Below are 27,295 nucleotides of genomic sequence, written 5' to 3'. Positions count from 1 at the left end.
GAAGGTCACCACCCACTTTGACTCCTATATCTGTTGTGTGTGTGTATGATTTCGAAAGGCTTATATGGGAGTGAAACCCCTGTGACATGTGCCAATCTGTGTTCTTTTCTGGTTCTCATGCCTCGTATATGGCAACGCTGTTGCCACTTTTCCAAACTAATTGTACAGAACATTAGGGCCTGCGGTGAGCCAACCAAGTCAAGTCAAGTCAATAAACTTTATTCGGTTGTGCGAATTGACAACCATAAAAGCATTTACACTACAATTAAAAAGAACACATTTATACAATAAGAATAAAATACAGTTGTGATATCAGCAAGGAGAAGACAAATATACAACAAGCATTCAAGGTATTTTGTGAGGTCCATTTTAAAAAAGAGGTAATAGCAATTCATATATTATTTTTATCCTTCCATACTATTTCTAAATTTTACTGCCAATTTTAAAAAACTGCATATATACAAGGTGTAATCACAACTTAATAGCTGTAGAAAGTGCAGTGCAGGACGGTATTGTATAAAATTTAGTTTTTTCAGACAGGGTTTTAAATATAGGTTCCTCGGTACAGCATAAAAGGGACAAAAAAAGAGAAAGTGTGCCAGGTCTTGCGGAGACATATCGTCGCAGCCGCAAGCCGGCAACACTTGTCCACGATGAGCTCCCCTTGGTACAGCCAGCAAAAAATGAAACAAGTTAAGCCTGAACCTGATCAGTAAAAAACGGTCATAACTGGACAGTTGCCAGGATAAATAGGGTTCCATGAGCAAGGTGCTTTTTACTAGTACATGATTACGAACACTTTCTTTTTTTAGCTCACATGATTCCCTATCTTGAATTCTAAAATCGATCAAAGCTTTCTTGACCGTTGTAACATCCTGTTTAGTGATCGATTCAGGGAATAAAAAGAGTTCAGGGCGACCTAAATCAGCAAAGCACTTATAAAGATACTTTAACCAAGGAACCTTCATCCTGTTATCCCATGTGAGTGATTCTCTTAAAATAAGCTGGGTGAGTGGAATGTTGTCATTTAACCAGCAGTTCATCCAGCATAACATGGGATTAACAGCAATCTTGTCACTTACGAAGGGAACCCCCAGTTCCTCGTGCACAGAGAAGTTGGCCGTACCCCTAGGAACCCTTAAAACTTGTTTCAAAAAATTATTTTCAACCGTCTGTAGGGGATCCGGAGGAACATAGCCCCAAATTTCACTGCCGTAGCACGCTGTGGATACACTTTTTGCTTGGTAAAGTTGGAGTAAGGCGGCAACTGGACTATTACCCACTTTCCTAGAAAAGTCCATTATTGCCGCGTTTACCCTAGTGACCTCTCCCTTCTTTTTTTCAATCACGGGTCCCCAATTTAATTGACTGTCAAAGAGGACCCCGAGATAGGAAAATGTATGTGTAGTAGGAATACGTACTCCATTTACATTTAGGCAGTTTACTTTTTTATATCCCTGTCCGACCTTCATTATATAAGATTTGGAGTTATTAATACTTAACTCTCTTGAGGTCATAAAAGAATGGAAGGAGTCTAGTAAGATTTGGAGTCCGTTTGCTGTTCTTGATAGGAGAACTGCGTCGTCCGCATATAAAAGGACTGGCAGCCCCCTACGGCCAATATATGGATAATCCGTATTGGTGCTTAAAAGGTGCTCTTCCAGATCATTAATATATAAATTAAAAAGGAATGGGGCCAGGATGCAGCCTTGTCGGACACCACGATGCACCCCAAAGTCTTTGGTCACATTTAGGTCTTGGGTGAATCTGACATTTGCATTGGTGTCCGAGTGCATATCATCTAACAAATCGACTAGGTTTGGATCCACACCCATTCTTAGCATGGCGTCCCAGAGCTTCCCCCGACTCACGCAATCGAAAGCCGAGGAAAGATCCATGAACGCCATATGGATCGTTCCTCTTCGAGCCTTAGTATACTTCCCAATAATGAGGTATAAGTTTAAACATTAAGAAATCGTAGAATGTCCAGGCCTGAATCCATACTGGATTGAAGATATTATATTATTTTCTTCTGACCATCTGACCAATCTATTCAATATTACTCCTCCCACAACTTTTACCACGGAGTTAATTAAAGATATTGGTCGATAGCAGGCAGGACTGCTACGGTCTCCTTTCTTAAAAATAGGCACGATAGTGGATGCCCCCCATGATTTTGGGCATCCACATACCACAGCAGCATTGAGTACAGCTGTAAGGACCGGTGCCCAGAGTGTTATACAAGATTTAAAAAGATCAGGGGGGAGACCGTCAGGTCCTGGGGCCTTGTTGTTAGATAGGCCTTCTATGCCCTTTATTACCTCATCAATTGTGAATAACAAGGAATTTTCTCTGATTTCTTTTGGACTGCATTGTACCTGGGAACCATTACCTTTAAAAATGGAACTGAAGTGGTTAATCCAAACTTCTTCTGAGATATTGGTGCCCGTACTTGAGATACTGGGGTGATCAAATAAGGGCTTATTAATGATCTCCCAGAACTTTGAGCTATTTTTTAATATCTCTGGGTCTAGCAAGGACTCCCAAACACTTTTCTTGACAGCACATTTGCGAATGGCAAGAGACTTCTTGTACTCAGCCCGCAACACCCTGATGGTTGAAGGATCTCTTGGTTTTGTTTTTAAAGCTTTCTTAAGCTTGCGACTGGCCTTCGAACAGATGCTATCAAACCATTTCGGGTTATTGGATGTGTTAGCTATCCTCTTGGCAGGTAACATTAAAAATGACTCCACCTTTTTAGCAATCTCATTAAAAGACGTCAAAATTTGTGAAGGTGCTGAAGCAGTAGATGTGCATATTATCAGATCATGTTGGCATACATTGTTAATGGAGGAGTAAAATTGTTTACAGTCCACCATTGACCACTTTAAGCGTCGCTTACCATTAATACATTTAGTAGTACCGCAATCCTCTCGAGGGTTATGTTTTTCGAGTAAATTCACCCCCATAATAATGCATATGGGATTATGGTCACTGTAAATGCTTGAGATAATCGAAAAATCCCCAACATTATTAACAAACTCTGCCGATAATAGGATATGGTCTATATATGACCCTGTTGCGTGACCTTTAAAAGTAGGGGTTGGAAAAACAGTTTGTTCCTCAACTATTGACATAGCAGTGAAAAGGTTGTATTCATTCATTAGGTCGTTTAAATAAGAACCCCTCCGCGAGTGATCAAAGTGAATTCCTTCCAGATTGTTACATCCCAATTGACCAACAGGACTCAGGCTAGGGTTCCCACATAAATGTGTGTTGAAATCACCCGCTATTATCTTAAGGCGGGGAAGGGAATCATCTTTGGCCCTTAGGAATTCACGTAATGACTCAATATTGCATTCACCTGACTGACTCACTGCATTATAGAAATTGATCAGAACAAAACTTGTGCTACCCCTCTTAAATTCGACAACCTGAATATTGTTATTGCCAGAGTGGTGTTCAAATTTAAGGCATATAAGTGACAGATTAACAAAGATTGCCAGACCCCCTTTAGCTCTACCACTAGGTGAAGGAACTGCCGAGATTATAAAACTCTCATAACCGTCAATATGTATATTTTTCCCCACTACCCAGGTTTCTTGGAGGCATATAACGGGGTAATCTTTAACAAAAGATAACCAATCTATATTAATCAATTTATCCTGCAGTCCAGCTATGTTCCAGGATAATAGCCCCTCCTTATATTTAATTGGTTCGTGTTGTGTTGTAACCACATTTTCTCGTGCAGTTTGAATGATAGATGTTAAGCCTGTACGGCAGCGTACCCGATCTATCCCAGGATTAGCCGAAGTACAAACTAGAGGAGAGGCTGGGTTTATATCAATGGGTAAACCTGGTATATCAGTTTGATTCATACCACCCGAACCCCCATCCTTGCAGCCTTGCGGTTCTAACACTTGAAGAGTATCTCCTATGTCTGTATTAGAAGGTGTGTCAGGTAGTCATTCCACCCCATCCAGTCCCCCCTCATCTGAGAAGATGCCGTACCTATTGGAGATGGGGATGTTAAAGTGATTATTAAAATGAGTAGGGTAATATTGATCTGGAGGGGGTGGCCGTATTGGACGTTCCCTTCTATCCTGACTATAGCCCCAGTTATTAGTTGGTACTTCGAAACCCCAGCCATGAGGTGTAGCTGGCCAAGTAGGCCTGGTAAAATTATGAGTAGACTTAGGATAGATCATGCTCCGCTGTTTTTTGCCGAAAAATTCTAGGGTGAGGGGAATGATGGTACCTCTTCTGCGCTGCGGCGGCAAAATATTTGGCAGGATGTTTGGTAAAACTGCAGAATTGGCAAAATTTATAATAATGCAATCACCCTTGAATTTTTTGGGGTTTTGACCTATCCATGGGACCCTTCTGGCTGATTTAATGTCACCAGCTAGCTGTTGTTTCCCCCACGGGGCCAACTGCATATTACCTGATAACCAGTGCAGGGCCTTACTTGTTAATGCCGGGCGGGATTCTAATTGGTCCGGGGCTAGTGGTGGGACATTAGCCAATACCAACACTAATGGGGCCGCATCTTCCAGAAACTGAACGGTGACTTCTTCTATGCTAGGTGCAGGTATTACAGTCGGAGTTGGGGGTAAAGTATCCCCTGGCAACAAGTGATGTGTCACTGTAATTGAGGGCTGTTCCTGCAAATTTGCATGTATAGTGTTTGAACTAGAGCCTCCCTCAGATGAGGGAAAAAAAGCCTCTTTTACGGGTAGAACTAGGCTGGTAACTGTGTCAGATATATTAGACACAGCTTCTGCTAACTTTTTTTGATCAGCACCTAATTTCTTTATATCTGCAGTTAGCTTGTCCAGTTTGGTCACTACTGGTTTAATTAAGATTTTAAGTTTAGTGTCAATTAAATCAGCTAACCTTGATAATAACTCCTCATCCACATTATACTTCTCGGGTTCTTCTACTTTCCCCCTGCTTTTATCCCTACTTCTCACGGGTGACGCAGCCCTCTTCTTCCCTAAATGAACACCACCACGATGTAATTGGGTTTTTCTACATTTTCTGATGGCACGTGGCACATGATCTTGAACTGGGGGATCAACTTCATTATTTGGCTGCTCACTCTCCTGCACAATTTGATCTTGATCTTGATCAGTATCAACTACCTGACATTCCGAGTCATTAGCCCGAGCTATGTCTTGTCCCTGTGTTGTATGAGTACTCAGGTTTGAAATTCCATTTTCTAAAGTATCAGAGTCTAAAACTACACTTCCCTCAACCTGGGAAGGTATATCAATCCAGGGTGAGTCAGGTGAGGGACTTAGGGGAGATAAATTAGGGGACAGACTAAGGCCTAAGGATTCGCGTCTCTCATTATTAATCTTAGAGACTACTTGTATCATATAGTTTTCTATAGAATTACCCCCCGCTGCTAAATTCTTTTTGGGCATTTTTCTTAAACCAGTAATGATAACCAAATAACAACAATGTTATACTGAATGACGGTATATCCATGATGTAAAACAAGTATGAATAGTCTTACTGCAAACCAAACAAAGCGAAGACAGTAAGGGCAGAGTGGCGTGTCCAGTCCAGTCTCAGCCTGTCTCGGACTGTCTAAGACTGTCCGCCCTTAGTCCGGGCTTCGTCCCGGGTGATGTCCCGCACACGCGTCCCGCTAACGCGCGGGTCTTTGGTTTATAAATCGACTGTGAATGGAGGGGGCGGAGTCACGGGAAGAGGCGGCAGGTGTGCTGGCTGGAACGCGCACAGCCTGCTGGCCCTCGCAGTCCCGACCTCTTTGATGGCAACTCCCCTCGTTGATCCGAACGCCCAGCGGGGCTCCTGGCACACAGATGCTTTGCCCTACGGGGCTCCTGGCAGCAGCACGGAGACAAACAGCAAGGTCTCCTTCACGAGCGGCTCCCGCGGAGCGGGGGCCGCGAGGAGTTTTGAACAGTCCAGCAGGGGGCGGAGACACGGGAAGAGGCGGCAGGTGTGCTGGCTGGAACGCGCACAGCCTGCTGGCCCTCGCAGTCCCGACCTCTTTGATGGCAACTCCCCTCGTTGATCCGAACGCCCAGCGGGGCTCCTGGCACACAGATGCTTTGCCCTACGGAGCTCCTGGCAGCAGCACGGAGACAAACAGCAAGGTCTCCTTCACGAGCGGCACCCGGCTACCAGCCAACCAGCTTCGAGAGACTGCTAAAGACATGGTTGTTTTAGATGTGCACGCCCACATAATTACACAGCACTCTAATGCAACATACACTCCAAATACCACTCAGTGCCACATAAGTTATATGCAACATAATTACACTGCACTCAATGCAACATACACTCCAAATACCACTCAGTGCCACATAATTACACTCTACTCAGTGCAACACACACTCCACACAATACCACTCAGTGCCACATAATTATATGCTACATATTCACACTGCGCTCAACGCAATATACACTCAAAATACCACTCAGTGCCACATAATTACACACCACATAATTACACTGCACTCAATGCAACATACACTCCAAATACCACTCAGTGCCACATAATTACACTGCACTCAATGCAACATAAACTCCAAATACCACTTAGTGCCACATAATTACACTCCACATAATTACACTGCACTCAATGCACCATACACTCCAAATACCACTCAGTGCCACGTAATTACTACACTCCAAATCCCACTCAGTGCCACATAATTACACGCCACATAATTACACTGCGCTCAATGCAACATACACTCCAAATCCCACTCAGTGCCACATAATTACACAGCACTCAATGCAACATACACTCCATATACCACTCAGTGCCACATAATTACACACCACATAATTACATTGCACTCAATGTCACATATACTCCAAATACCACTCAATGCCACATAATTACACACCACATCACTGCACTCAATGCAACAATCACTCCAAATACCACTCAATGCCAAATAATTACACAGCACTCAATGCAACATACACTCCATATACCACTCAGTGCCACATAATTACACACCACATAATTACACTGCACTCAATGTCACATACACTCCAAATACCACTCAATGCCACATAATTACACACCACTGCACTCAATGCAACTTACACTCCAAATACCACTCAGTGCCACATAGTTATATGCAACATAATTACACTGCACACAATGCAACATACACGCCAAATAACACTCAGTACCGCATAATTACACACCACATAATTACACTCTACTGAATGCAACACACTCCACACAATACCACTCAGTGCCACATAATCATATGCTACATAATTACACTGCGCTCAACGCAACATACACTCCGAATACCACTCAGTGCCACAATTACATGTCACATAATTACACTGCACTCAATGCAACATACACTCCAAATCCCACTCAGTGCCACATAATTACACGCCACATAAGTACACAAACTGCAATCAATGCAACATACATTCCAAATACCACTCAGTGCCACATAATTACATGCCACATAATTACACTGCGTTCAATGCAACATACATTCCAAATACCACTCAGTGCCACTTAATTACACGCTACATAATTACACTGCACTCAATGCAACATACATTCCAAATACCACTCAGTGCCACATAATTACACTCCACATAATTACACACACTGCAATCAATGCAACATACATTCCAAATACCACTCCGTGCCACATAATTACACGCCACATAATTACACTACACTCAATGCAACATACACTCCAAATATCACTCAGTGCCACATAATTACACGCCACATAATTACACTGCACTCAGTGCAACATACACTCCAAATCCCACTTAGTTCCACATAATTGCACGCCACATAATTACACAGCACTCAATGCAACATACATTCCAAATATCACTCAGTGCCACATAGTTATATACAACATAATTACACTGCCCTCAATGCAACATACACTCCAAATACCACTCAGTGCCACATAATTAAACACCACATAATTACACTCTACTGAATACAACACACACTCCACACAATAACACTCAGTGCCACATAATTATATGCTACATAATTTCACAGCACTCAATGCAACATACACTCCATATACCACTCAGTGCCACATAATTACACACCACATAATTACACTGCACTCAATGCCACATACACTCCAAATACCACTCCATGCCACATAATTACACACCACATCACTGCACTCAATGCAACAATCACTCCAAATACCACTCAGTGCCACATAATTACTCGCCACATAATTACACTGCACTCAATGCAACATACACTCCAAATACCACTCAGTGCCACATAATTACACACCACATAATTACACTGCACTCAATGCAACATACACTCCAAATACCACTCAGTGCCACATAGTTACACGCCACATAATTACACTGCGCTCAATGCAACATACACTCCAAATCCCACTCAGTGCCACATAATTACACACCCCATAAGTACACACACTGCAATCAATGCAACATACACTCCAAATATCACTCAGTGCCACATAGTTATATACAACATAATTACACCGCACTCAATGCAACATACACTCCAAATACCACTCAGTACCACATAATTAAACACCACATAATTACACTCTACTGAATGCAACACACACTCCACACAATAACACTCAGTGCCATATAATTATATGCTACATAATTTCACTGCACTCAATGCAACATACACTCCAAACAATACCACTCAGTGCCACATAATTACATGCCACACAATTACACTCTACCGAATACAACATAACCTCCCCATAATACCACTCAGTGCCACATAATTATATGCAACATAATTACACTGCACTCAACAGACACTCCAAATACTACTCAGTGCAAGATAATTACACACCACATAATTACACTCTGCTGAATGCAACACACACTCTACACAATACCAATCAGTGCCACATAATTATATGCTACATAATTACACTGCACTCAATGCAACATACACTCCAAACAATACCACTCAGTGCCACATAATTATATGCTACATAATTACACTGCACTCAATGCAACATACACTCCAAATACCACTCAGTGCCACATAATTACACGCCACAAAATTACACTCTACTGAATACAACATACTCTTTCCATATTACCACTCAGTGCCACATAATTACAAGCCACATAATTGCACTCTTCTCAATGCAACGTAAATACACTCCACATAATACCACTCAGTGCCACTCACTCTATCTTTCGCACCACCACAGCATCACTGAGCACCACCACTGCATCACTCAGGGGCACCACAACATCACTATGCGCTACCACAGACTCACTGAACTCCACAGCATCACTCATCACCACCATAACATCACTCAGAGCCACCACAGCATCAATCTGTGCAACCACTCAACAACAACTAGTTCAAATATGTTCTCTCAATGTTTCAAGCTTTATTACAAATGTCACAAAAATATGTTAATAGTTCACTTCTGTTCTTGGATTTTCGTCACAAAATACAACGAACATAATCTTCACAAAAGTTATTTACAAAAGCTATTGCCATTATAAATTACAATAACTTTTATTTAAGTATTAAAAAAAAAACATTTTTATTTGTAATATCAATACATCTAAGTCGTGTAAATACAACACATATTGCATTACAAATGCTATGGGTGTCACATTTGCTAAAGTTAAAACTATTGGCATTGTAAATGACAAAGCTATTAATTTCACTATTTTCCAAACCAACACATAAATAAAAAATGTGTCATTTACAGTACCAATAGCTCAAACTTTCCTAATACGAGACCTTTTGCATTGCAAATGCTTGTTTTACATATTATTCTTCAATATATTTTTTAAGCTTTTCTGTAACACCATAGAAGAAACCATATCTAAACCAGTATTGGCTCAGGTCCATAAGGAGCAATCCTCCTTGAACTGCAGCCCATGTATTCCTGTATGATTAGGCCAGCATGATTGGCTCCTTGTTTAAAACCCAAGGTATTCTGGGTCTCTTGTCTAAGTGCTGTACTTTGATTGGTTGACTGCTCCTTCTGAAGGGCCCTTCTTAATGCAGAGTGCTTGTCTCTGATTATTCTCCAGGCACAAGATTGTATTCTGAACACTTCTCACATACTAATAGTTCCCCAGTGACTACGAGGCACTATTGTAGTTCTGACCTAGAATCCACTCCGGCACCAGATGTGACTACATGCAGTTGCCCAAGGCATTACTGTGCAACCTCTCATCCATCTTTTTTTCGTGCCCTAACAATGTGGTTCAGAAGTTCCTTCTCTTCTAAATGGTTAACATATATTGTTTTGGCAACAGTGTGTCCTAATTTTTCATAACAACGTTTTGACATTCAAGTGGTCATGATGCTGCCGATATTGTTTTGTACCTGGTTTATCTAGTCAACGTTTGGCCTACATAGCATTGTTGACCTTATGACTTTGCTCTGATGGATTGTTGATTATATCAAATCCTTTCTTTAGTGTTTGTAAAGATTCTAGATTTAGTTGCTGTTAATGCTTCGTTCACTTGAATGGTCATTGGGCCTTTTGAATGGATTAGATGAAAATGCCCATTATGGAAGTTCAGTAGTGCCTTTTGTCCTTCGTATTATATTTACCATAGCATACAACTCATTATTCTATAGCGTTCATTGATTGCCAGACATTTATAAGATTAGTCCTACCCACATTTATTGGAATAAAAAACATCTGGCTATTGTTTACTAAAGGATTCAGGATTGGCTGGCTAAGATTGAGTAAGAAAAAAAGTATTTTGGGTTCACATCGGCCTGGTCACATAAAATTCAATCAGTTCTAGATAACAGCAAAACAAATGTAATCACGTTACGCTTAATACGAAATAGTTTGTTTAAGATTAAGACATAAATAGAGTGAGGAAGAACAAATACACATGTTCAGTCGTTATTTTTAGGCTGTTTGGAATCAGGCCCTCCGTAGAATTCCCCTCTTTTAAATCCCAGGTTTTTCTTTTTCTATTCTTATTCCATGAAATGCAAACACCCCCTTCACTATTGCTTTGCCAAGTTTGCTTCAGTCTATTACCTAAATGCTACAAATGAATTTATATTAGCAAATTTAAAGTTTAAAGGGAGCCTCCTCACCTCAGTGTCTGGGTCCCCACCTTCAGGAATGCAGGCACTAAACTTCTACGGTCTGGGTAACCTGTAATCACTTTCCATCTTGTGCCATGTCAAACTAGAGGCATCCGTAATGGAACCAATTTTTGTTTCTAATTAATACTGTGATCCAAACCAGAAGAGGAACAATAATTAATAAATATCCACTCCAGCATTTGAAGAATCTCCTTTCAGTGTTTGCGTCCAGCTATTACTGAATGCTTTCAACCCCTGAGCTGATCAGCACCCCTTGTTCAAACGGTAGTCAAGTAGTAACCTAGCAGTTGGCAGACTGTATCTTATATAGTACTATTTTCATAGGCAAATCATGTTTCTTTTTACAGTCTTGCATTCTCAAATTGCATGCTTTTTGAAAATAGGTCCCCAATATTCCCAACCTTTAGCATGAAAAGATGATCTTTACTTAAAAAACTTCTGATGGTACCTCTTTTTCCTTTCAAATGACATCCTCTTTCCTTTCCATCGTCTGCATTCTATTTCTCTCTGAGCACATATTTCTCGAAGGCAAATGTGTTTGTTCCTAATCTCTGTTATTGTATTTCTGCAAACTGTCTACAGCTGCTCTAAAAGATTACTACTAATTCTCTTTTGGAAAGGTATACCCCTGGAATTTAACATTGCCTATTGTCCTCTGACTCATCTATTAACCCCACCAAACATCTGCATGAACGCCTATATCTCCCTTTCCATAATGATGACCACACCTAACTACTATTGCTTTAATCTACCTCAAAGAAACTGGAATGAATGCATGGAATGGTTTGTTTGAAATCACAAGACTAATCCCTATAACCAACAATAGCCAATTACACTGGGCTAACAATGAACCTTTGGTTCTAAAGCAGTGTGATGCCTTGCGTAACATGCTTCATTGCCCTGTCATGGGTAGAAAGCTTTATATATGTGAAATTAAAATGGTGCAACACATGGATGTGATATTTGCCAGAGTGGCTAGCTGGTTTCACAATGGAGGAGACACACAATAATAATTGTAAGTGGAATGTGGATGCTATAACGTGATTTCCTAGAGCCAAACATCTACTAACACAAAGGCCCTCATCAACTTCTCAAGTTTAGTCCTTGGTGTTTGCTCTTGCCAACTGTAGTCAGTAGCCTGTCTGAATAGTGGGGACTAACATTACACCAACATTGCACTCTCCCCTTTAATTGGGTCATGAGAGTGTGTGGGTTTGATGCAAGACTATTCCAAATCGATATCTAGACATGATTTAGCCCTTGAACAGCATGAAGCTATCCCTAGAGTAGGTATACCCCAGAAGAATCCAGTGACAACCACAGTTGGTCATTGCATGGCTAACTTCCATCTCCAAGTTGAAAACTAAATAAAGAAAATAATGTAATCTTAGTGTTCCAGGTTGTGACCCAAAACCAGTTTGTTCCACATTTTACAAAACATTCCTGTGCCTATGAATGAGATGTGTATATACCAAAATGATATGATCTTTCTGCAAAGGTTTAACATATGGAGCCTCTATCCAGGAGTTTATTAGTGCTTTGAAGACCATTATTATTTAATGTTGCTATTCTCATATTGCCTTATTAAATAGTGATTCAGCTTTAGTTGAAGACTAGACCTCTGCTGTTTCCTTTCAAAACAAGTTTCTCGCAACCTTCATAGACAACTAAAAAACACTCTGCTAGGCATTAATCCTTTCAAGGTCCAGGTGAATCTCTACTCTCCTCCCCCTTTTTTGCTCCTTTATAGGTAAAGCCACGCGTTTTGTTCCCAGGCTATCTTGACCCATCCTCCCCAAACCCTCCACCCATCCAGATCCTTCTACAACCAAGGTCTACCAGTTATCGAAGATGCATATATTGAGGCAGAAGAAACTCATTCTAACCCTTCTACCACCCCAATCATGCCTATGAAATTAAGAACATAAAAAGCATGCATACATAAGCCATGAACCTAGATTTAAAATATACTCCGCTTCCAACAATTTCAAGAAGATTAAATGAAGATTCAGAGGAGCAATAGGAAGCATTAAAGTTCCTAAACCACCGCACCTCACCTCCAAATTTCACTGATACCTAGCAGCAAGCTCAGTAGCAAATCTAACAATCCGAACCACTTTCTGTATTTTTAAATCGTAAGTTTAGCTTTACTTTTAAGTGAGCATGGTGCACCACAGGCCTGGGAAAGTTAGTTCAGCAACAGCTTTGCACCGCTGTTGGTATAGGAAGAGAATATACTTCCTTGATAATCTATCATTTGGAACAGTCTTTAAAGAAACCAGGAGCGCCAATCTTTTAAATTGAAGACAAAGAATACCCTGACTTAAGGTGATTCTTGGCTCATGTTGCACTGTCAAAAGAGAGATATCATTATAATGATGAAGCAGATGCACAAAAAAAGATAGCAATTAAAAGTTCCAACAAGCCGCAAGTGTACTGTCTTCAAGTTGGTCATCTAGGGATGTAGGTTGTAGACATTTATAATATGGATTATTTGATATCCCAGGGTACAGGCTAGATATTGGAACAATCTTTATAGCACAAGTTCTGTGGTGGTCTTCTGATTAAGAGTAATCTATTGTGTTAGGATTAAGAACTCTCAGCATGCGAACATTGTACACCCGCAGCTACCTCCACACTCCTCCCTATTCCAATTGTACCTGCCCAGTGTGATTGTGGAATTCATATTCATTTACAAAACCCTAATGTATGGGTCTAACAAAACGTTATTAATAAAATTCCATGAATAAAGCACAGTTCTATGGGATAGGAAATAAGTTATCTTATAAGGAGTAATGTTTGATGGACTTTTAATGCTCATTCAGTCAGGCTGTACTCAGACCTCAGGTTTTCTTCCTACAGGAACAGGTGCAGAAGATGAAAGATATGCTGAATAACGTAGCCTCAGATGAGGCCAATTTAGAGGCCAAGATTGAAAAGAGAAAGCTGGAACTGGAAAGAAATCAAAAGCGACTGCAGACTCTTCAGAGTGTACGGTGAGTACAAATTCCTCTAGAGTCAAGTGCGCAATGTTTGCGGTGTGACATGTCTTCATAGGAGTTAGAGTTTCTTAATCCCCCAAAACTTGGTAAATGGGGGATTTGGCTTCAGTAGTTGACAATATTTATTGTTAATGCATATCTGCTCATTGGTCTTTGGAAATCCATGGCTATCCCTTTTAAGAGTCTTGTCATATTATTTTTGTTGTTCTTTGAGACACCCGCTGACAAAGCAGTTTTTGGAAGGGGTAACAATAGTGAGAGAATTTGGGAAGAAACCTAGACAAGCAAAATGTAATTAAAACCAAAAGTGAGAAGGAGAGAGCCAGAGCTGAGGGAAATGTAAATTGAATATTTACAGGAAAAAATATAAGTTGGTAGAGGGCAGTGATTTTGGAGCTGCAGTGTTATGTGGAGCCCTCAATAAGTGTTGTTTGGAAGGAAGAGAAAGGAAAGAAGAACTTGAAACTATTACTCCTTGTGGAAAGAGCAATTTAATAGGAGACAAAATGCAACCAAAAGTTTAATGTTACCTACGCAGCCCCTTGGGGGAAATTGATCCAGTGCCACAAAACCTTATACAAAACATAGTTTCTCTTTGAGATCTACACAAACATGGCCATTTTACGATGCAGAGTCAGATGATCGATATGGGTGGGAGAAAGAGTGAAGCAACAGAATATGATGAAGGGAGTTGAAACAGTGGGGTAAGAGAAAGAGGCTGAGAAAGAGGCAAATTACTGGCGCCCAGGGTAGAGACACCGACTAGATGGATTGAAGCACTGCTGAAAGTTACTAACCCGCTACCCTGCCCATCCTTTACTTTTTACAGAGGGAATGGGTGAAGGTTGATGTTTCTCCACTCGCTGCATGGATTTTGCTGCCTTTGTATAGTGAGTAAAAGGAGCTCTGTGGACATATTCTGAAGCACTCGGGTTTTCGAACAGTGTTGCGTTATGGATTGTCACTTCAGCCATTTACCTGTGTTATTGCTTCGAGCAGACTGTTTTATAAGACTAAGAAGAAATGGCTGGAAAATACAAATTTGTTTGAGAACATCATGCTAATGTATCTGCACCAGTATGGATGTTTATTAAAGAATTATACAGCATTATATAAATGCCCAGCCTTCCAGCGTGCCCTTCTATTCCAATTCTCTAAACCCCAAAACACCTGTGCGGAAGTAGCATGTCCTGTGGAACAGGGTCAAGACTGATTTGAATATTGCTGCCTCTGAACTGGGGTGGCGAAGTGAGCTAAAGAACAATGATGGATTCAACCTAAATCTTTGACTGGGGGTGAGTGTCTGAAAAGTTTCAGACCTCCGTCCATCATCTCCTTGTGTTTGCTTTTATTTAATTCTGCATCTATAGAGCGCCTTGGCTTTGTTTGCCCTAAGTTGGCAGGGTATACCCAGACGTGGGTCCCTTGCTCACTTTGCCACTGGAGTCAAGCTAGCCTGGCTGATGAGGGGTGTTAACCCGAAACCGGTCCCAGCATTCTTGTATCCGGTCCAGGGAAGATATGGCTTGGCAGTTCTGGCTGGACTATTCCCATGAGGCACAGGGTCAAGACTGATTTGCATATTTCTGGGTCTGAATTGGGGTGGCGTAGTGAGCTAAAGAACGATGATGGATTCAACCCAAATCTGTGACTGGGGTAAAGTGTCTGAAAAGTTTCAGTGCTCTGTCGATCATCTCCTTGTGTTTGCTTTGTTTGCCCTAAGTTGGCAGGGTAGGCCCAGATGTGGGTCCCTTGCTCACTTTGTCAAAGAATTCAAGCTAGCCCGGCTGATGAGGGATGTTACACCGAAACTTGTCTCAGGATGCATTTTTCCGAACCAGCAAAGACCTGGCTTGGCAGTTCGTGCTGGACTGTTCCCATGAAGAACGGGGTCAGGACTGATTTGCTTGTGGCTGGGTCTGAACTGAGTGGCGAAGTGAGCTAAAGAACGATGATGAATTCAACCCAGAACTATGACTGAGTGTGAGTGTCTGAAGAGTTTCAGCGGTCCTTCTATCATCTCATTGTGTTTGCTCTGTTCGCCCTAAGTTGGCAGGGTCTGCCCAGACGTGGGTCCCTTGTTCACTTTGCCACTGGATTCATGCTAGCCTGGCTGATGAGGCGTGGTACCCCAAAACCAGCCCCAGGATGCTTGTTTCCGGTCCAGCGAAGACCTGGCTTGGCAGTTCGGGCTGCACTGTTCCCATGAGGAACAGGGTCAAGACTGATTTGCATATGGCTGGGTCTGAACTGGGGTGGCAAAGTGAGCTAAGGAGCGATGATGGATTCAAACCAAATCTGTGACTTGGGGTAAAGTGTCTGAAAAGTTTCAGCGTTCCGTCCATCATCTCCTTGTGTCTGCGCTGTCTCTTACCCCGCCATTCTAGTACACGTCTAGAATCCCTAATACCACTCACTCTTTAGCACCTTCTTTTTGCAGCATTCTTTGCCATTCCAGTATTGTATTTCAAGTTTAGATTGTACAGACTAAGCTTATATTTGACCATTCAGACATAAGTTTCTGTTTTTCCACATTATACATCTGTTAACCAAATTGTCATTTTAGCCAGATATACCACTGTTCTGTTCGCAACATAAACATTCGAGACACGTTTAAAATCGACCCTCAATATTGCCCTGCAGAGTAAGTCGTGTATCATCATCCATATCTAAATACATCAGGTATGAAATACCTAAGGCGGTCACCTGCTTGTAAATGCATATTTATTTTGCACTATGTGGATTCACATTGTTGATGTGCCTGGCCTGAGCCGGTCATTTGTTGCCTAGTTTCGCTTTGTGTGGTCTTGTCAGTCACACCTCATTCGAGGCCGTCTGAGATTATGTGGCTTCGCTCCTTCTTCTCTGTTTGGTTGTGTCTTCTCCTAGTTATGTTGTCATTGTTTACTTCAGATGTATTCAAGCATAGGTTTCTTTGCTTTATTATTTACTGTCTTAGCCGACCTCTTTAAAGTTGTAGCACATCAACCTCTTTGAGTATGGCTTGTTGCGCCAGACACAATCAATAACTCCTGTCAAATATGTCACTTGTTCTCTCAGTCCACAGGTCCAAAATTGGTAGTGCAGACAGCCCTATTCAAAGGTTCCCATGCTATGAAATCATCCATCACCATTATTATACTGTAAACTCAGTCTGTCCTGTGTAGCACTTCAATTTCCTACATTCCCAGCAATTATAGCCCCCACAAAACTCCAATCCAGCTCCACACAGGATCACATGCCTGCTGCCCTTCTACTACTTGTATTCCCAGCAGCTTTGTCGAGGTCAAATAAATCCTTTTACAGTTGTATATGTCTGTTGTTGCCGGATTTCTCTTCATCGAAAAGTTCAGCATTCTCTAACTTTCCACCTACTTTGCTTACTTGAATTTGCAGGCCAGCTTTCATGGACGAGTATGAGAAAATTGAAGAAGAACTGCAGAAACAATACAGCACGTACCTGGAGAAATTCCGTAACTTGTCCTACCTAGAACAGCAGCTTGACGATTATCACAGAACAGAGCAAGAGAGATTTGAGGTATTTTTCAGAATGATAAAACGGACCAAAAGTTATGATATGCCAATGGTAGTCATGGGACTGGAAGTGGTGGCCTGTCAGCATACACACATTTTTGGACTTTTGTTTTACCCCCATTCTCACCCAACTTTTCTCATTGGCTTAGGCTTTCTTTGGAGGGTAGGTGCCTTCAGGGCTTATGTCCACACTATGCTGAGACCGACTAGCAAGATGTGGTTTAATACGTGTCATTAAAACCGTGAGTCCTAAACAATGGTGTTCACGTGCAATGCAGTGAGTATATAAATAGATTTTGCGGCTATATAGAGATATCTTGTAATGAACTTGAAGAGAGGATAAGTAGAGCTTTGCTTATATATATATATATATATATATATATATATATATATATATATATATATATATATATATATATATATATATATATATATATATATATATATTTATAGAGTGCAGTATAAGGGGAATTTCAGGATGCTTATCCCTAGCAACATTCAATAATTCCACATTCAGATCCCACCAACTGAAAAGTGCAATACTTGTTCTTTTTTTCTTCTTTTTGTCTGGACAGGAGTCAGCCAGAAGTGATATGTTTCTCCTCTTTTTGTGTTGTCCCCATCATTTCACACACACATGTCCAGTCTTGTGGTAGAATTTTTCATCTGACAATATCTACAAAGCTTTTCAAACTGACTTTTATAACATAAACGAATCCAGTATAGCATTTATATCAGATACCAATAAACAAACACAAGGTATTTTTATTGCGCTAAAAAAGTGATCTTCTGATGTCACAAAACAGAAGCTGCCAGCTGTGTGATGAATGTCACCTGCAAGATGGGAACTCTCACTGGCAAGATGGTGTCGTTTCAGGCTTCCAGTAGCTATCTTTTTTTCTAGGACAGCTTTATTCCTTGTCCATCCACAGTGTTCTAAAAGAAAGCAGTATGCTTCTGTGTGAGGGAGAGGATGTGGCGCAGCGACCAGAGCTGCCAACTCTGTAGCGGAAGATCCGGAATCGAATGCAGCTCAACATCCTCTCATTCTGGGCAGATCACTTAATCTCACCGTGCCCATGGACAGCGCCGGATACCCTCCCGGGTGATGAGCCACTCTATATAAACCTACACAGGGCTTTAAGTGGGAATGAAAGAACTGTGGGGTCTCTCAAAGGGGCGTGGCCAGTGTAATTGAGGCCGTGGCTTAAAAACACGTAAGCTAAAAATCTGTACTTAGCATAGTGTGCCGCCCAACTTGTATTTTTCTGTTTCTGTCATTGCTTTCAGATTTATAATACACCAAGTAATGTCATACCTACAACAAGTCAGGACTATTGGCTTTGTCAAAGTTTTTAGTTGCATAAGATAAATAAGCAGGAACTATGGCTTGTATATAATATTGAAAAAGCTTCCACTTAGAGCCCTGGTGACACCATGACAATGTTGCTGCTCCTGAGTTTCAAAAAGAGAAGGGAAATCCAGAGAGACAATGACTCTGTTTAAAGGATTTCCCTTCCCCTACAACTCTCACATGGCATGACGTGATGCCGTAACTTCTCCACTGTGAGAAATGAGCAGTGAAAGCACGTGCACACTAGTGAGAAGTGAGCAGTGTGAGCCGCGCACATCGATGTGCCTGCTGTCACTGCAGTTCGGGAAAAAACGGACCACCTGTGCCAGGGCCCAAAACAGAGCCCGATAGAGACCCGTTTCGAGGCCCCCTTTAAAAAACTGTCGGTGCTCAGATCCACTGAGACCCGGCCCACTTAAAGACCTGAATCTACCCAACAAAAAAATTGTTTAGCACAGGGCTTTGCCATCACCCAGACTGGCTAAGCCTCATTTAATCGACAAGTCATCATTCACCTCTGCTTGAGTAACTTAACCTAGCATGGTCAAGCCACCATTGTTTTAGTCACCATTTCCAATTTCACCGTATCCACAAATCTCTCTTCCGGCTGCCACAACACGTTCTTTATTCTGACCAGTGGCAGCTGAGATCTATCGGAATGAAGGGGACGGAAGCGTGCACTTGGGGGAAATATTATTTTTAAACAATAAATAAAACTTACCGGACTCGACACAAGGTCCTCGCTCCGGACCTCTCCATCACTGCAACCGGATGCTGGAACTCCCTTGCCTAATCCTGGCGCTGCTCACATGCAGCACATGCTCAGTGCCAGGATTGATGGTAGCCGCCTCACTCGGCGCGCCATAGCGCCCTCGAGCCCTGCTCTGTCTTAACCCAGCTATCTTAAGACAATTGGGTTGAGAGGTTTAAAATGCGCACGTGTGGCTGGCCGGATCACTGAAATAATATCGAGGGACAAAATATCGACTTGCCAAAATATCGTGGACAAAATATCGACAGTCAAAATATCGAGTTTGTATCTACAAACAGGTAAGTACAAAAATATCGAGTACAAAATATCGTTAACAATAATATAGATGTAAAAAATATCGACTTTATTAAAAACAGTGTTAAATTAAATTAATATTAAATTTTAATTACTAAAATATACTTAAAACTACTTAAATTAAATTATAATAATTAAATAATAAATGAAAATAATAAAAATAATTTTTTACAATCTTATTTGTTGACCCTGAACCCTAAAAATACCCCTTTACCCAAAAACCCAAAACTGACCCTGAACCCTAAAAATACCCCTTTACCCAAAAACTGAAAACTGACCCTGAACCCTAAAAATGCCCCTTTACCCAAAAACTGAAAACTGACCCTGAACCCTAAAAATACCCCTTTACCCAAGAACTGAAAACTGACCCTGAACCCTAAAAATAGCCCTTTACCCATGAACTGAAAACTGACCCTGAACCCTAAAAATACCCCTTTACCCATGAACTGAAAACTGACCCTGAACCCTAAAAATACCCCTTTACCCTAAAACTGAAAACTGACCCTGAACCCTAAAAATGCCCCTTTACCCAAAAACTGAAAACTGACCCTGAACCCCAAAAATACCCCTTTACCCTAAAACTGAAAACTGACCCTGAACCCTAAAAATTCTCCTTTACCCAAAATGTATCAATATTATTTAATTACCAATTAATTATTAATTAACAATAACAATAAAGTAAATATATTAGAACATTAGCTGTAATTATTTTAATAATTATTATTATTTTTTCCAAATTAATTACTTAAAAATAACACAAAATTATATATATTAAAAATTTACTCTAATTAATGTAATTAACTAATTACAATTAATTAATTAACAATTAATTACTAATACAAAATATGTTCAAAATCATATTAATCAATTAACTAATTAATATTAATTAATTATCAATTAATTATTAATTAAAAAAATTAACAAACATATATTAATTAATTAATTATTATTAAATTACTTCCCACCCTATTCCCCTATAAACCCACAACCCGCTACAGAATTACATTACGCAATTATTATAAAAACAAAATTCATTTAATAAAATATTTTATAACATTAATACACACTATTCACACATATTATTACATAAAAATACACTATAAAATATTATATATTATTAAAAATTCGATATTTTTGCTATCTATATTTTATACAGTCGATATTACTTCACTTACCTGAAAAACGATATTTTTGTAGTCGATATTATGTCCAGTCGATATTTTGTCCAGTCTATATTTAAAACTCGATATTATGTCCAGTCGATATTTTGGAGTCGATATTTTGTCTGTACACCGTGGCTGGCCATCTGAAGACCGCTGGCCCAAAAGACATGCACACTTTAAACAGTGTCCAGTCAGCAGGGCCGGTTCTAGGATTTGCGAGGCCCTGGGCTAAAAGGGAATGTGCAAGGCCACTGGGAGGGCGGGATTTTTGATCTCTATCTTATCACTCTAGATCTAAACCCCGTTCTGGTCGACTGAATCTTTATTGCCTGTCATTGAGGAAAGAAAGTGCATCCAATACCAGGTTAGTTCGATCAATAATGGGCTCGACTCTGAAAAACCACATACTACTTCTAAGTTTTAAAGGTTTATTACAAAGTCATTGATAACTGCAAGTACAGGCATCTCAAAATGAGATTCAAAAGATACAGAGGCACTAATACAAACATATGTTCTCTGAAAGCTCTTAGGCGAGCAAAGAACACTACTAGGACTAGTTCCAATATCAGCAGGGCTGCAAGCATAGACACGAATTGTGATCTATCCGTCATTTACAAAGGAAGGAAGGAATCAGGTTAGGCTGTCCCTACCCTGTACTAGATGGTATCCCTACTTAACAAGGTCCCAACCTACCAAAGGTGTCAGCTGTGAATGTCTTCCTAAGAAGATCACCCACTCTTAGTCTTTAGGTGAAAACCTATGATCTCCAGTCTTGACCCCTCTCTGCCTACCCATCCGCTCTCTGAAGGGTCCTCAGGCATCTGCTCTAACTCCACGCAGGGGTGCTGTCCCTAATACAAAACCCCAATTACAGTTGAAACGCCCCTCACGAGACGCCCCTCACGTGGTGTCGATTCTGGCTTTTTCCATGATGATCTTCCTCTGGGCCTCGTGCTTAGCGTTGACCTTGCTTCTCAGGCTCTTCTCCGGCCCGCTGATACCCCCTAAACATTCCTGAATCCTCCTCCATGTCTGTACCAGTCTACTCGAACAGAGCTCTATTCATTAAACTTTTAATGGAAACCCCCTCGCACCTGCAGACAGACATCCGCAGCTTGAATCCCATTCTCATAGACTTTTAACAGGAGTTTGCAACTTATGTCTCAATACAACTCGACATGTATCAGCACGTGCAAATTAGAAAAACCCTTTTTCTCTCTTCAGGCCTACAACCCTTCTCGCAGAGGTTTTATTCTCTTCAAATCCTTTCGTGAATTAAAATAACATGTTTAACACTTTGTTCTTTTGTTATGCGAAACACTTCTATGGAATATAAATCTAACGAATAAACAGAATTACTATAACATTAGTGCAATCCATGTTTATGTATGAGTGTACCTTTCCAAACCCTTCTGCCCTGGCCATGAGGCCTGCTCCCTCCCATGCTTTGCAGCATGACATTCCTCCATTAGCAGCTACATAACATAGATCATGATTAATCACGTCTAATAAGAATACATTTTCCACACATTTCTGCGTCAGTACCACTTCTATATGAATTTTCTATGTTAACTACACACGTCTAAGTATAGGTGAATATATCTTCAACACTTACAGGCACTTCTGTTATAATTGTGCGACTAACTTGTATTTATGATGCACTCATGCATTTTGTTCAGTTTGCGCTCTCTCAGTTCCCCCCTTTGATGACCTCTTGTGGTCATCACCAAAATTCAAACTGAACTAGTTGCCATCCCCCCTCGTTTCAGCATTTTGAGAGCCCTCAGACTCTTGTACTGATTGTCCTGCATGGCAGCTAATCTCCGTTCCTGTTCTCTCCTGGATCTCTCCAACCTATTTGATCTGTACCATTGATACGACCTCACCAATCCCCACAACATGATCACGCAGATCACTATTATGAGGATAGGTTTCAGTATGTACCATACAAGGCTCTTCCCTATGTTGGCGAACCAACCTCCAACTTCACCCATTCCATGACCCACCTTTTCCCAAACATTTACTTTAGTCAGGTCTTCGATCTCTTTGTGAATGTTAGTTATGTTCATGATAACTTTCTCCAGAGGCTTTGAATTGTCCGGAATGTAAGTGCAGCATTCCTGGACCTTCAAAGCCTTACAGACTCCGCCCTCTTTTGCTAGCAGAACGTCTAACGCAAGACGGTTCTGAAGCACCATGGCCCTTATCGATTGCATCTCTCCTTCCACCAGCATTATGGATGGAGCAGTACTGGCAGACAATCTGTCTACGACTGTTGCCAGTCTCCTAATTTTGACATCGTTGAGGATCTGTCCTAAAATAGGAAATGCAGCTCCAAATACGTCTCCAACTAATTCTGCATCCCCTAGGTCTCTTCTCCCTCTGGTTGAGACCTTACCCTCTATGATCTCCAAATCTTGAGCGTGATATATTTTGGGGAAGACAATGGCCAAATAGCATGATCCGTACCAGTTATCGGGTAGTCTCACGTAGGCATTTCTTCCACATACAAAATATACATTTGGAATGACTTGCATTCCTTTCAAAAAGTCCTTTGTGTAGTATTCTAATCTAAAAGCATGTTCGCAACTGACCTCCCCTACGAATACATTTTCGTAGTACGTTTTGCTTCTGTGAAGGCATAACTTCCCTCTCTGTGTTCGATCCAAAGCTATTGGACCACTACTACCCTTCTTTTTGTGTGCCTTCTCCTCTTCGGTCCAATCTGTCTTCCACTGTCCTGATTTCTTCAGAATCTTTTGCCTTCCATAACGATCATCCACTTGCCCTATAAACTTTTTCTCGACTTCTGACACTTTGCAAGTCAGATTATTTCTGCGGGCATGTGAAGTATCTAAGGTATCCCAAGGAATGAAGAACTTTGCCAATCTGTCTTCACTCTTATAATAGTCCCACTTATTCATTTGCTTATAATTTGGGACTTCTGGTAACACTGCATCGTAATTAGAAAAATAATACTCAAAACTATCTCTACCATAAAATATGCTAAGCAATAAGCTACATGTAATGCCATAAGTCAGTGGTAGGTGATGATATCTAATGCCTTCATCTACAGACGCAGGCAGTTGCATACACACATAACAGTCTTTGACCTCCATGGCATCCACGTATTCGTATAACAGTTTGGCATAAGCATTTGACCTATAGTCGCCTTGGGACTCATCCATGTGTAACCTACGGGCTTCTGCTGCTAATAACGCTTTCTCCTGTTCGGTTTCACCTTTCTTACCAGCAGCGGTGGGCTTTGGTGTCACTACAGATTTTGTGTCTGGTACCCCTGCCTCACTCTCGTGTCCCATCACATATGATACAGTAACTACTAAAGCTATAAGAAGTATCACTCCCACTATAAGTGTGCCTATCATACATTTGGCTCTGCGGTTTGGATTACCGGCCTCCATGTTCTTCAGACAGTACGGTTCCTTTCTCTCTTTCAACACAAAGTTCTTTCTCTTGAGTTCCTTTACAGTCTCTCTTATCTCGACTTCAGTCTTTAGAACCACACAATCGGAAGCTGGCAATCTCTTTTTGCAAAAGTCTTTTCGAACTTTATCTCAGACAACCCTAGCCCTTCTCCGTCAACTTAAAGGAAACCCCTAAGTTTTCTCTGCATTCCTAGGTGCTAGGTTATCTTCTTACTCTTGCTTATTTACAAAGTCTTTAAGCATCTACAATGAGGCTGGAACCAGCGGCTTGGATAGCGTAGTTCAATATTTCCAAACGAAGGATGTGCTCTTCATGACTTGTTATCGTTGTTCCAAAGTCGGGGAATTGCAATTCGGTGAAAAACATGTGCTTTAGCTTGCTCAGGTAGGGAGGGTTGGGGATTTTGAACGTTAGTGTCCCTTCTGTTTCGACTCCAGGCACCAACAGCTGTACTTCTACGTTGATGATGGGATCAGTGCTGGTCACTATCACCGCCCTTATTCTCCCTGTGACTCGTTCCCAAGACATCTGTCTCCAGATACGTCCACTCAGGGGTGGCGTATCTTCTGTTAGGCACACGTACTCTCCTTGACCTTCTTGGACCTGCTGCTTCAGCGCCCAGAACACCTTCGTCCGGATCTGAGTCTTCGGATATTGGAGCAAGGGTCCTCTCTGGAGTTGATCTCAGACTTGACCTTCTCCTCTGCGGCCAGCTAGCCTCTCTACGCCTTGCCCCTCCGCTCCTTGTCCTTCTGCTTCGCTCGGGCTCACTGTCAGCTTGGCCAGCGTCTGATTCGTACTCCCAGCTACTTCCTCCTTCTGTGGCGTCGTCCGTTTCACTATTGTACTGACCGTCCTCAGCTTGGTCAGACACACTCCCAGCTTCTTCTTGCACCTCTACAGCTTGGCTGGCCCCCTCTGTGGCTTCTCTGTCCGCAGCTGGACTTACATCCGAGAGAGGAGCTGTTTCTTCCAGAGGTGCTGGAACTCTCCGCGTGTGAGACGCGTGGATCCAGTTGGGCAGACCTCCCACTTTCACAGCAGTGTTCGATATTAGGATGATCTGGTAGGGCCCACGCCAACGAACATCTAGGCAGCTTCTTCTGACGTGCTTTTTGACCAGTTCCCAATCTCCAGGGCACAGGTTGTGACACAAGTCCTGGCACGATGGGACCTCGGCAGCCTGCACCTGAAGGGACACAGAATGAATGGCGTCAGACAGACCCTTACAATAGTCCAGGATCATATCATCTGTGATATTCAACAAGGCTGCAGTCGGTACTGATGGCAATCTCATTGCCCTCCCCATTAACACCTCGTGTGGCGATAGTCCCGTTCTTCTGTCTGGGGTACTACGGATGCTCATAAGAACTAGTGGCAAGGCATCAGGACAACTCAGAGACGTTGATGAACACATTTTGGCAATTCGAGATTTTATGGTGCCGTTTATCTGCTCCACAATTCCCGAAGCTTCTGGTCGATAGCTACAATGCAATTTCTGGTCTATGTTCAGGGCCGCACAAATCATCTTCACAAGCTCGATGTTGAAATGCGTTCCCCTATCTGATTCCAAAGAGGCCGGTACCTCGAAGCACGGAATGAGCTCCCTAAGCAATAACTTGGCTACTGTGAGGGTGTCACACCTGCGTGTAGGGTATGCCTCGACCCATCTGGAAAATATGCAAACAACCACCAGCACGTATCGAAGGCGGTTGCACCTTGGCATTTCAATGAAATCAATTTGCATTCGATTGAATGGACCTCCAGACCTCCCTATGTGACTCAATGCAACTGGTGTTATTTTCCCTATGTTCAGCTGCTGACAAGTCACACAACGCTGGCACACTGCTTCTGCTGCTACTCTGAACTTGGGGTTGTACCAGGTTTGTCTGAATACTCTCAGCATAGCGTCTCTCCCTAGGTGTACTGGACCATGAATTTGCCTCGCCATTGGGCTCACCAACTCATTTGGCAACACTGCCCTTCCATCTGCTGATACCCAAATGTCTGTCTCGCCTATCACACATCCTGCAGTTTCCCATGTTCTTTTTTCAAAATCTGGTGCATTTTCTTGTACACATTTTAACTCGTCCCAAGTATCTACGGTTTCCAATATCATAGCTAATTCAGTCCTTGCATTTATTCCACCCACTTCCACCTCCGTGAAAGAGTATCCCTGCTCGGCACAGTATCGTGCCACTTCGTCCGCGTATCTATTGCCCTGTGACACAAAGTCTTGGTTTCTTGTGTGTGCGGTACATTTCACAACGGCAATAGCTGCCGGACATTGCAAGGCTTCCAACAATAAGCGTACAAACTCTCCATTGCGAATGGGGGAACCTGAAGAGGTCATGTAACCCCTTTGAGACCATAATTGCCCGTAATCATGAACTACCCCGAAACCGTATTGGCTATCGGTGTATATGGTGACTCGAATTTGGTTGCTTGCCAGGCAGGCACGCGTCAATGCAATAATTTCAGCTACCTGAGCGGAGTGTACTCCTTCCAGGCATGCGGCTTCCACTACTCCAGTAATTGTACAAACAGCATAGGCTGCTCTCAACTGCCCAACATCGTCTCTTACACATGAGCCATCAACAAAGAAAACTTCATCAGGGACAGTCA

At 41.7% G+C, this 27,295-nt stretch overlaps 1 protein-coding gene across 2 annotated transcripts in view; it reads left to right on the top strand.

Annotated features, from left to right (window-relative positions):
- The window catches only part of IFT38 (intraflagellar transport 38), a 963,458-nt gene that overhangs the window by 605,441 nt on the left and 330,722 nt on the right, over positions 1–27,295 (top strand). For both annotated transcript variants that reach the window (XM_086941404.1, XM_086941403.1), the window contains exons 7-8: positions 13,967–14,100; positions 17,503–17,644. In XM_086941404.1, coding sequence (XP_086797530.1) covers positions 13,967–14,100; positions 17,503–17,644 — 276 coding nt within the window. The remainder of the gene's footprint in view (positions 1–13,966; positions 14,101–17,502; positions 17,645–27,295) is intronic.

This window comes from Lissotriton vulgaris, chromosome 10, assembly GCF_964263255.1.
Source record: "Lissotriton vulgaris chromosome 10, aLisVul1.2, whole genome shotgun sequence".
Taxonomy (NCBI): domain Eukaryota; kingdom Metazoa; phylum Chordata; class Amphibia; order Caudata; family Salamandridae; genus Lissotriton; species Lissotriton vulgaris.
Note: the sequence above shows the minus strand (reverse complement) of the source record. Positions and strands in the feature narration are given on the sequence as shown.